At 36.4% G+C, this 12,938-nt stretch overlaps 1 protein-coding gene across 1 annotated transcript in view; it reads right to left on the bottom strand.

The window, feature by feature from the left end:
- Positions 1-5,743: 5,743 nt before the first annotated feature.
- The window catches only part of cadm2a (cell adhesion molecule 2a), a 42,546-nt gene continuing 35,351 nt past the window's right edge, over positions 5,744-12,938 (bottom strand). Inside the window, exons 7-8 of the mRNA XM_067397982.1 lie at positions 9,001-9,120; positions 5,744-7,529 (exon numbers count right to left, since the gene is read on the bottom strand). Of these exons, the coding sequence (XP_067254083.1) occupies positions 7,411-7,529; positions 9,001-9,120 (239 nt within the window). The 3' untranslated portion in view covers positions 5,744-7,410. The remainder of the gene's footprint in view (positions 7,530-9,000; positions 9,121-12,938) is intronic.

Raw genomic sequence — 12,938 nt, 5'->3', positions numbered from 1 at the left:
TAAACCCCCTTTAAAAGGTTTCTTGTCATGGATGGCATTCCCATCACTCCAAAGTATCAGTGGAGAAGGTCACATGTCCGGCGTATGATTGATGGGAAAGGTGAAACTCTCATAACTCAGACAGTATATCATTCACTTCTCTCACTTCTGACACAAAACACATTAAACTCTGGCTCCATATTCAAGAGTATGAGGAAATGCTCTTTTTTAAGAACACGTATGAATGCATTTAGAGTCCAGAAGAAGTCATCTTATCTGGTATCGAAAATTAGATGGGTAAGCTGTCATTTAGTAGATTTAATTCCAGAAATCTTGATGTCATTTAGTTTAATTCAATTTCAAGGGGCATTATGGTTACTCACCCCTACAACAATTATTTTAAGTAATTAAGTTCATTCAACTTGGCTAATTAAAAAGTAATTGATTCGCACTCAGATAGTAGTCATTATTAAAGCAATCTTCTGGGTTCAAAACAAGTTAAACTATATTAATGTTACCTGTGGCATGATGTTGATTTACCACAGACCACTTTTAACCTCGGTCTGTTAAAAAGTTTTGAACACCTTGTTTGGAAGTGGAAGTGATTCAGGAGGGTTTTTAAAGCAGGAAAGTGAAGCTTTTATTTGTGTTTAACTGCTTTTATAAATTCTAGTTCTTATGCACAAATATGTTTTGCTAAATATGTCTCATGATAAAAAACTATTACAGCAATAGAGTTTCTTTACTCAGCTAAATATATTGGGTGGCTGTGCTTAGTCTTGATCTGCCTAGTCTTAATACACCCAAACTATGAGGCCGTTTTGAAATGGCAAAGATGTTTTTTGTGGTATTGTTGACCTCGGTGTGAGTGTGTGTAGGAGTGAAGACATGTCCCCTGTGGAGATTTCAAAATGATCATGGTTTTTTGCCCTGAGGGCTTCTGTCTCACTTCCCCTCAGGGGTCTGGTGCTGCCTTTATCTCTCATAGTTTCTCTCTGTCTCCATGCTAGCAGCCATGTCTGTGTTCTATTACATTCCAGAACATTCTGCAACTCAGACAAACCTAGTGCAAAAACTACAGGTTTAAGGCTCGTTCACACCAAGAACGATAACTATAAAGATACTATATTTGCGTCCACACCAGCGGACGACATCGTTCTGTTTGCATGCTTTAAAGCAGGATGGATTCTGATTGGCTGTCAATGTTTTTATCAGTCTTCAGCTAAGAAAAAAAAAACCTTCTGAAAATGATTCTAACAATAAATCTCTCTGCTGTTATTGTCAGTTGAGGTGTGGAACTATATCTAGAACTGTACCTTTATCATTACAGTTATCCTTAAAGGATTGGTTCACTTCAGAATTAAAATTTCATGATAATTAACTCACCCCCATGTCATCCAAGATGTTTGTCTTAAAATAAATTATGGTTTTTGAGGAAAACATTCTAGGATTTTTCTCCATATAGTATACTTCAATGGCTACCAATGGGTTGAACGTCCAAATTGCAGTTTCAATACAGCTTCAAAGGGCTCTATATGATCCCAGCCGAAGAATAAGGGTCTTGTCTAGCAAAACGATCACTCATTTTCTAAAAAAATGTATATACCTTTTAACCACAAAAGCTCGCCTTGCACTGCGATCCGCCACGCATTACGTAATCACGTTAGAAAGGTCATACGTGATGTAGGCAAAAGTACTGTGGTAAAGCGAATAACTCTCCTCCAACTAAACAAATGAGCATTTGTGGTGAAAAAATATTGTTGTATACATATATATATATATATATATATATATATATATATATATATATATATATATATATATATATATATATATATATATATTGTTTCGCTAGACAAGACCCTTATTCCTCAACTGGGATCGTAGAGCCCTTTGAAGCTGCATTGAAACTGCAATTTGAAACTTTAACCCCTTTGTAGCCATTGAAGTCTGCTATATGGAGAAAAATCTGGAATGTTCTCCTCAAAAACCATAATTTCCTTTCCACTGAAGAAAGAAAAAACATGAACATCTTGGATAACATGGGGGTGAGTTAATTATCAGGAAATTGTAATTCTGAAGTGAACTAATGGGCCCTAAAGATTAAAAGCAAAGAGCAGCTAAAAAAGGAACATTTGTCTAGTAAACTTTGTCCATTCTGGGTGGTTGTTAGGATGTTGCTAGGCAGGTGGCTTCTTCCTGTTATGGTTTTCTCAATTGCTGTTAGGGTGTTCCTTGCTTGTTGCTAGGGTGCTGATAGGCAGTTCTGTGTGATGGCTTGTTGCTAGGGTGTTCTGAATAGATGCTTGTGCTAAGTTGGTGTAGATGGATAATGTTGCTATGGTTTTGCAGATATATGGACAGACATTAAGAAATTAATGGAGAAAATCCTGATTAACTATTGCATTTAGACAGTAAGAAGAACAGACAGGACATTTTGGCATTTATTTATTTAACAATTTCATTCCATACATGTGAATTAGGCTTAAAATTGAATTTTGAATCAAATGAATACACCAAGGAACACATAAAAAAAAAAAAAAAAAAGAAACAAGAAAAACAAAAAGAAACCAAATGAGGCGTTTTCATTTCAGCTTGCTACAAGAAGCACAAACCCTTCGTGTTCTGAAGCCACTATCATTTCAACAGCTAGATAGGCCGATTCGCTTAAAAACCAGGTACTCGCTCTACCAGTGCACAGTATGCTACCCACTACATCTGCTTCACTGGCACGTTATGCAATGTGAGAGGAACATGGTGAAATTTAAGTAGCGTTTGTCGGTTTATTTTTTACAATTAATCTACAGATGTTTCTGGAACAGCGCACATTGTGGTGCAGGTGCTAAATCTAGCAAGGTCATGTGAAAAACTGTGAAAACACTGTTTCCTGCAAACTATTTGATCTTGACCTACATGTAGTGTGTCCTTACTATGACAACAGCCCTCTTAGTGTAACACATTACAAGCCAAAATGGTGTGCATCTTTTTCTGCTCTAAATTTCGCAACAGGTCGTTACAGCAACTGGACAGCTTTGCTTTATTATGCAGATGTGTTAAAACAATATACAGCTTGTGTGACGTGAATTGGAGATATGTGAAGCGTTGCATATATACACATGCTGGCATGAGAAAAGAGCATCAAATCAACACTATAATGATGTTTTAAATGCAGCATGATTAAGCAAATAGAAATACATTGGTATGAGCTACCTGTATGTTATTAGAAAAAAACAAACACTTGATTCATACCTGAGATGCAAAAAAAAAAAAAAAAAAAAAAGCAAATGATTAAAATGATGTAATTGGGTAACAAACTAACAGTTTTGGATTTGCAGTATTACAGTTTCTGTTGTTTCATAAACTGGCTGGTTTGTTTAAAAATAATCTTTGCTAGATGCACTAATGCTTTTATTTCAGTGTATGATACTGAACCAAATCTTTTCAGTAAATAAAAGGTCTATGAGTGCATTTTTCCATTTCCACATATCCCTGTGATCACATATGGAGCATTTTTAGACTGTTGGTTCTTAGGTAAGATTTCTGCCTTTTGATAGATTCAAATAAGCCTGCTAATTGGTATAGTCTGTATTTTAATAGTTTGTCAGGATGAGAAACAAGCCAGGTCCATTTTATATGAACATATGGAACCTTTTTTATCAGATTATAATGTTCAGTCTGTTTCCAAAACACAGTGACATAACAGTTGTATATGAATTGCAGACTCCAAAAAGGTTTATGACTGACAAAACATGAACCTAGTGTGTGTCCACCAGAGCATTTTTTCCAGCTGCTAGCATACTTTTTCAATTATTTTCAATGGGAATGCCATGTTTTTTAAACGCCGAGAGCGTCGCTGAGCGTCTTTTTCACGCTCAAGCGCTGAGAGCTCGGCGTTTTTTACTGGTCGCCTCGAGTTGAAGAATGTTCAACTTTGAGTAAAACGCTTCGCTCATCACTGTCATTTTTTAGCCAGCCGTCCAATCAGAGTGAAGGAGGGGCGGGACAAATGCAACACTGGCCAACTTTTATTCCGTATCATAGCAACAAAGCGTAAAAAAAGCTTTGCTGCAGAAGCGCTCTCAAGCGCTCACAGACGGGCGTTTTAGGCAGAGTGCCTAGCGTTTTCAGCTGGCTAAAAACGCTTTGGTGGACACGGCCATAGGCAGCATCCTAACTGTAATGTAGTGACCAATTTGGAACACTCCACACTGGTAGCCATTCAGATGAGTTTGCAGTTAGCATGTTGCTAATAAGCTAATGACATGATACTTTATAAGCATTACACCCACTAGCACAAACAAATATTTAATAAAAGAATAAGTTTTGATTTAATTTCAATACTTTTCACTATTTAATGCAATATTAAGCTTATTTTGCACTGGGAGCATGTTAAGTACTTTGTGTTTTGGAGCAGAACAGTGGTCTGTATTTCAATAATCACTTGCAGTCTTTACTAGTCTTTCCACACCATCTAAAGTAAATTAACTGGGGACTAAAATGGCAAATTGTCTCTGATTTACTGAATAAAGGGTTTCAACCAAAAGTTTTAGGCTGTCGTTTTAGCTTTGAACCCCTTCATAAATTCCATTGTAATCACTACCTGAACAAAAAAATATCAAACTTGAAATGCATTCTGGTGCAGTAAAACATGAATATGAGGTGGCAAATATAACATGCAATGTATAAAGGCAAGTTTGAAGGAAAGGAAACAACCAGTCTTCAATTAGACAAGATTCAGTAAGAGCTGAAGTGACAAAACAACATGAAGCTCCCACTACAAACACAAAGGCAATTATGGTGATAAAAGAAGCTGATTTATTTGTTCTTAGAAAGGTTATGTTCTGTAACGGGTCAAAATCTGAGCAAGTGAATATATTTTCTTGATAATTGCATGTGATTTACTGACCATAAAGGCAGCATTAGGTCATTGTCACAATCAGACAGACAAGTACCAAACATTGTTAGCAGTTATTATGCCAGACAGATGGCATTGAGCCAATCCACAGAGAAAGAAAGTAGCAAGAAAAGAGAAATAAATTAAAGGTAATCGTGGCTTGAGTAGCATGTCAGCACATGAGCGGTTGTTTCATTTCATAAGGCTTAAATTGATTTTTTTTTTTTTTTTTTTTGTGCACTGATAAACGGTTTGGCCTTAAGTAGTATGTAATCTGACTGATAACACACAGCCCATTGGCTCTGTCAAAGGATACCATATTCCTATCCATTAATATATTCACACATATTAGGGATACATGTGACAGGACAATTACATTTGAGTAACATACTTGTATATGGAAGTGATATGTGTTATTGTGGTGCTTAGGACTAAAATGAAAAGATGTTTTCGAGATATGACTATCAAAATGTAAAGCTTGACTGATATCTTTACTGTGTGAGAACGGAGACAGACTGTGAAAGCAATGCTGGTAGCCAAGTATGAACGATAATCGTCATCATTTACAAGAAAGAACAAGAAAGTGTTTTAAATTCTACAAGTCTCCCATTCAACAAATACATAGCTTTGCCGTTTTAACAAGTATCCCATTGCTGTCACAATTGCGTCATACTCATTGAGTGGTTTTCAATTAAGCAAAATTAAATAATTTACAGTCGAACTAAAAAAAAAAAACTTTCAAAAATGTTTTCCCAAAATGTGATACTTATACAGTATATACATGCCTTGAGCTAAAGCAAAGGTTATGAAGTTGTGAAGAATCTTTTAATAACAAATGAAAAAAAAAAAAAAAAAATTTCCCCACCAATATTTAGATCAGCTAATATACAAACTTGATGGATTTAGGGATCCCAAAGTCTAACAACAATTTTCACTAGTTACCACATTTAGCAGATATATTATACAGCCTTAGCAAGGTTGTCTATTCATCATAGAAATCAACAAAAGAACAGAAAAAAGATACTTTCATTTCAAAAACACTTCCAACCATTAACATAATCCATGACTTTAGTGTACTGAAGTCCAGTTTGGGTAATGAAAATTTTTACTTCATGATTGTTGCATTAGACCTCATTCATGAATCGATGCGAGTCGTTTTGTGCTTATTTTTGTTTGGACTAAACCTCACGCTGTGGAATGAGCAGGTGGGTGAATGTTGCACATCTGCAACGTTCTCTTAATGTAATTATAACGTATGTGTAGCGCTCGGGTTTGCATAAAAAGTTTTTTGGGATCTTTCATGGGCTGTATATTGATCTGACCAATGACGTGAAGGTTTAAGAACATTGAAAGTTGCGCTTTAGTTATTTTTGTTCCTTTTAAAGTATCGCTTTCTGTGTTATGAGATCTCTTGTGTTCGGCACAACGGTTGTGTAAACAGCTGAAGGATGGCGTACGGATGGTTCTCACCTCGACCGTGGATCTGTTGTTATGGGACGGCCGATCAGTGTAGGAACACACAGACTGGTGAAGAACCGAGTGTCATAAGAACCAAGCAATGGAGATGCATCATCATCATACTACACAAACATATACAACTTGGGCTTCTTCTTTCTTTCTTTGCTTGGTTGCTAATTCACTAACCCGCTATGGTTTATTTGGTAACCAGCGCTGGTTAACCTAACTGCTTATCCTAATTCAAAAACACAAGGTGATTTTCGGTGGAACACACTGAGACCTTCTGCGGAGCTATTCATTTACGTATTCGATATCTACAGTTCAAGTACAAAATACTGATTTTAGCCATAGTGTGAGCTGTCAGTTTCACATCATGTAATGATCATTTGGAGAATGGAGAGTCTCTACGTACCGATAACATTATTAACACCTAAAAATTTGTAGAATAAAAAGGGAACCTCCCTCACTTCAAGTCTGAGTATATTTTTACTACTGTACATCATTTTTTTTGGGAGAAACATCACAATAAATGGATTCAGCATGAATCACAACCAAAATAAAAGTAAAAATGAATTAAAACAATAACAGACTACAAAACATTTTTTCAAAAATCATAACGCTGAAGATAAAAAGCAAGCAACCAATCAGAGGCCTGACAAACATGAAGGCATTGACTGAAATTCAGCGGACATCTGTATATTTAGGCACTGTGAGAGGATGATGGCGAGTCCTTACTGAAGGATGGCTGCAGACAATTTTCTTTCTTTTTTTTTTTTTTCCATATTTGGAAATTTAGACATTTTTGGACTACTTTGGGGGTGTTTTACAGCTATGTAATGATTACAAAAGGTGACATCTTCAGCAAATAAGTTGCTCGTAAAAAGTAGCAGGTGAGCTGTTATCGAAAAAGGCAAAAGAAAACCAAACTGAAATGAAAAAACAAAACAAAAACAACAACAAACAGAACGGAAAAGAAGTGTGAGAAGAAGCTTCCGCTGCTGTCTGAAGAAGTTCCTACACGGTGCAGGGAAGGAGGGAAGGAATGAGAGGAGAGAGAGGAGCGCAGTGCCACTTGCAGTCTAAATGAAATACTCTTTCTTTTCTTCTGCGTGTGCGTGGTTGCCGTCGGCATTGATGATGGCTGTGTCTGCGTCCGGGGCATCATCTGCTCCTTTGGCCTCATTTGTCAAATATGTGCCTGAAAAAAACCACACACACACATACGCAAGGTCTTGATTTAAAAAACAATGTGTTTTTTTTTTTAAATGTCACTGAAACTTTACAATACCTATTTTTGTGGACTCTGATAAAAAAAAATTTTGGAAGTGTTGGAAACCTCAAAACGGCAAGTTCATATAAGAAAAATAGGTTACACTTTATTAAAAGGTGTCCATGTTACAGTGTAATCATACATTTAAAGGATTATTTCACTTCTGAATGTAAATTTCCTGATAATTTACTCATCCTCATGTCATCCAAGATGTTCATGTCTTTCTTTCTTTCAGTTAAAAAGAAAGGATTTTTCTCCATGTAGTGGATTTCAGTTGGGTATAATGGGTTGAAGGTCCAATGCAGCTTCAAAGGGCTTTACACGATCCCAGCTGAGGAATATGAGACTTATCTAGTGAAACAATCCGTCATTTAAAAAAAAAAAAAAATGTATATACTTTTTAACCACAAAGACTTGTCTTGCACTGCTCTGCGATGCGCCACACATTATGTTGAAAGGTCACGTGTGACAGAAGGAAATCTACGTCACGCGATTTAAACGTCGTCGTTTTAACTTTTTTCTTTCTTGTAAAGGGCGTTTGGCTTAATTTTTGCACGTTCGCTTTGTAGACACTGGATCAGTACTTCCGCCTACATCACGCATGACCTTTGTAATGTGATTACGTCATGCGTGCGGATAGCAGAGCTAGTGCCAGAAGAGCATTTGTGGTTAAATGACCAATTGTTTCACTAGATAAGACCTTATTCTTCATCTGGAATCATGTAGAGCCCTTTAAAGCTGCACTAAAACTGCAGTTTGGACCTTCAACCCGTTGTACCCCAGTGAAGTCCACTATATGGAGAAAAATCCTGGAATGTTTTCCTCAAAAATCTTAATTTCTTCTTGACTAAAGAAAGAAAGACATGAACATCTTGGATGATGTGGGGGTGAGTAAATTATCAGGAAATTTTCATTCAGAAGTGAACTAATCCTTTAAGTACTGAGTAATAATAATTAACTACTGTGTGTGTACTTACTATAGGGTTAGGGTTAGTTTCATGTAATTATGCATACTTTATATTTAGAATACTACATAGAATACTTATTTATATACTACAGTAAATACATGTAACAAGGACTGAAAAATAAAGTGTCACCGAAAAGAAGAAGTGATATTTTCGAGAAACAGAAATTTTAACATAACTATATATATGAACTGGGGTCCAAAAGTATGAGACCACTTGTGACAATGCTAGTAATTTTTATGCACTACCAGTCAAAAGTTGATTAAGATATTATTGTGAAATATTAATTAAAAATTATTATTGAAAGCAATAAGCCACGTGACTAAAATTGTTTATTTGCAGGTTTTGAATCACATGTGGTCTCAGGAATTTGATGCCTACTGTAAATGATGTATTTTTATCTAGATTTTACAGACAGTAAAGGAAAATCTTACCTTTATGCCGTGCCAGGTAGCGTCCCAATACAATAATTAAGCACAAAGTGGCGAAAACGACAACAGCGACTACTCCACCGATTAGAGCGTGATCTGGCACATTTTTCTGGGCATTAGGATCTGTAAGAGAGCGAGAGAGTAAACCTTGTAACCTTTCTTGTTACTTTTACCTTTCAAAATATCAGAAGGTTGACAACAGATAGTTTGGACTAAAGCTTCAGCCCTCTCCTGTCTGCTCAACTATAGTTAGGGCTGGTCAAGGAGTAGAAAGTCTCTCTGAACTGACAGGTCGAGCCATATGGGGGTTTGACAGGGTTTTATGCATGCACGGAATGAAAGTAAAGAGGAAGACATGAGCCGTAACACAAACAGTGTTTTCCAAACATACGCAACATGGTCAAAAGTCCTTTCAACGGGGTCACTGATGCTCTAGGAACAAATCTCCTAGTGGAATGATGTGTCGTTCCTTGGTGTGAAGAACATTTTAATAATATAAAGAACCTTTTTCCACTACAACTTTAGAACTTTTTGTGCGTTGAAAAGTTTCCATGGACCGAATAAAGAACCTTTTTTTAAGGGTGTAGATTAGAGTAAAGCTCTTTGTAGAGGACAAGACCTGCTGTTCAAATTGTGGGCGACTTCATTTCGACCTTTGTTAATTTATAAGATGGGCCCATCTCCTTTCTCTCTGCGAGCTGTGGTTCTTTATTATTTCCCCGCTTAGTGCCATTTGGAGTGGTATATTATAATTGACAGCATGCGTTGCATCTGCCACAGTGTGTGCGTTTAATCCGGGCTGTGCTTTGTGCTGCGGGAGCTTCCTAATCACTGCCTGCAATTACTGTATCAGCCGCACAAAGCCGGGATAAACTCAGGGCCAGAGAGCCATTCAAACAGTCCATCAGCTCTCATTTCAGTAATGGAGAATCCTACCTCGGATCGACGTCGGCTCCATCCCTCTGATTGACATCTCACAGTCTCTCTCTCTCTCTCCCTCTCAATAATAGCATTTCTTCTCTTTGTTGTGTTTACAGGAGGAGTATAAAAACCTACAAGCTGCATCTGACTTCCCCGTGACAATCAATCACAATAAAAAAACAAAATATGTGCAGATCTCTATCACCCTTTTAGCGGCTCGCTGAAATATGAAATGTGGAACGGTTCCTCGTATCTGACAGGCACATGTTTCTGAATTTCCAACAGTGAAAGGCTGTGGTATTAAACTCTCTCAATTTTTATGACATCAATAAATCAAACTTAAGTCCCAAAAAGTATTTCACAGCAGGTGTGTGTGACTTTAGTTCGGCTATCAAACGGCCTCGGCTTCACCCTTTTTCTACCAAAATGGTAGAGTAAGCAAAGTAGCAAAGTAACAAGAAAAATTCTCTCTGTACTGGTATGTGTTCAGACACTTTTGTCCCTGAACATTAGACTGTGAATCTCAAGTACATCCCCTTAGTGTTGTGATAATTAGCCCTTCTCTGTCCTCACTCTATTTTTATCAACGCGCAGTGGGGTTGCCATGCTGAGTGCCGTCCCAGGGTGAGTCCACTGACAGTGAGAGGCCTGGTAATCTCTAACTATATTAAGGATAATTTCTACAGTTAGGGAGAAGGAGTTACATAGTTCATTTCATTAGTCAAAGCAAAAACAAGAGTGGTGTACAGCTTCTGCCCTTACGCTTTCCTAGGGTCAACTTTTTATAGAATTTTATAATAATTTTCAAATAATGACTCTTTTTAAAAGACATTTTTAGGGTGCAAACTTATATATATAATATATATAATATATATATATATACACAGTTCTGTGCAAAAGTCTTAGGCACATATTTTCACCCCCAAAAAAGGGTTTTAAGCCAGTTATTTATATCTTTTGCTGTAGTGTGTCAGTAGGAAATATCAGTTTACATTTCCAAATATTCATTTTGCCATTAATTGTAATAAACCAGTGAGATTTTTGAATGAACAATAAGTCTGACAACAGCCAGCACTCCACACAGAGATCAGATCTCACCATCATTGAATCTGTCTGTGATTACATGAAGAAACTGAGACAAACTAAATCCAGAAGAACTGTGGCCGTGTCTCCAAGATGCTTAAAGAAACCTTCCAGCAAAGCTACCTGAAAAACAATGTGCAAGTGTACCTTCACAAAAAGCTGTTTTAAACGCAAAGGGCGGTCACACCAAATATTGATTTGATTTAGTTAATAGAAGTTAATTGATAAATAAAATCTATTTATGACAGTATTTTTGAAAGCATCCTCACTTTACAGCATTTTTACACAAGTGCCTAAAACTCTTCACAGTACTGTATCTTTCCAGGTCGATTTCTTTAAGTGTCTTGGAGACACGGCCACAGTTCTCCTGGATTTAGCTTTCCTCAGTTTCATCTGTTTCTTCATGTAATCACAGACGGATTTGATGATGGTGAGATCAGATCTCCATGTGGAGGACCGGCTTTTGTCAAACTCCTTGTGCATTCAAAAATGTTACTGGATTATTACAATTAATGACAAAATTAATGTATGGAAGTGTAAACTGATGCTTCCTACTGACACACTACAGCAAAATATATAAATAACTGGCTTAAAACCAGTTTTTGGGGGGTGAAAACACTGATGTGCCTAAGAATTTTGCACAGTACATTTGTAACTTGTAATAAATCATATTTATGATAAACTTTATGGTTTGTACAACCTGTATCATATTTTGGTATACCTAGCATATTTTTTTTTGTAACAAAAGACAAAAGTATACATATTATATTCACAATAACAAGATAATATTGGCAAAAAAAGCTGAAAAAACAGGAAATTAATTTATTTATTTAAGAAATTTTAACCACCATCTAATATAAGAAAATAACACAAAGGTTTCATTTCTGGAAACCACTATATTTTTCAAACCATATTCATGCAAATTGATTATAAAATTGCATTTTTTGTTGTGATCAAAATCCACTAGGGTCAGTTTACTTTTTAACTTTTACGGTTTGTCTGATATATAAATGAATGATTATTTAATTGGAGAAAAATAAAAAAATAAAAATAAGGAAAAAAAATGTTTACTAACATAAATTCTTTCCAGTATCTTATTGAAAAACATATTCAATTTTAATTCAAGTTATTTTATTTTTATTTATTTATTTATTTTTTTACATTTAATGACAAAACTGACTTCTTTATAGTATTGTTTGTCAACTCTGTTACTGTCAATTCTGTTACATACTGTAACATTGTTACTCTACCTTGGTAACAGAGTTTGACGGTAACAGAACTGACCATTTTAAAGTTTTTAGCCAAAAACTCACTTGCTAGCATAAATTCTAAGAGAACATGGAAAAAGGGGAGAAAAAAAACACCACAGATTTTCCTTTAGAGACCCTACACTTGACTTTCTTTTTCTTTCTTTTTTATTTTTAACTCGTCAGAGCGTTTGTCCATAGACATGCATAACATAGCGAGATCCACCAACAGAGAAGTGATATGTTTCCTCTCCCCTTGCACACATTATCTTTTAATAAGGCCTGCCACAGTCCTTCCCTTATGATTTAATATTGAAGCACCGCACACACATTCCTATTTTAATATTCAGAATTTTTTTCCCCTGGCCCCTGCATTGTGTGGCTCTGGCAAATGTAACAAATTAACAGCAGTGAAACCACACCGCTCACACCAGCGACACATCTGAGAAGAGGATTTCAATCCAGCTGTGGCTAAACAACGCTGAAAACGCACCCACTGCACAAACCCCTACAGTCACATGAATTCTTAAAGGAAAGAGTTTCAGAGGAGAAACATGCAGGAAACACTCTTTTAACAAATCCACATGGTAGGGGGTTAAGAAGAGGCCTCGGGGGTGCAGGAGCAGCAGGGGCGGCCATGTTGCGCTCTTGTCGGGATGACATTTCAAGGTGAGCGTTACCATTAACTCC

This window comes from Chanodichthys erythropterus, chromosome 10 (genome assembly GCF_024489055.1).
Source record: "Chanodichthys erythropterus isolate Z2021 chromosome 10, ASM2448905v1, whole genome shotgun sequence".
Lineage (NCBI taxonomy): Eukaryota > Metazoa > Chordata > Actinopteri > Cypriniformes > Xenocyprididae > Chanodichthys > Chanodichthys erythropterus.
The sequence above is the reverse complement of the archived record's forward strand: the minus strand, read 5'-3'. Positions and strand labels throughout refer to the sequence as shown.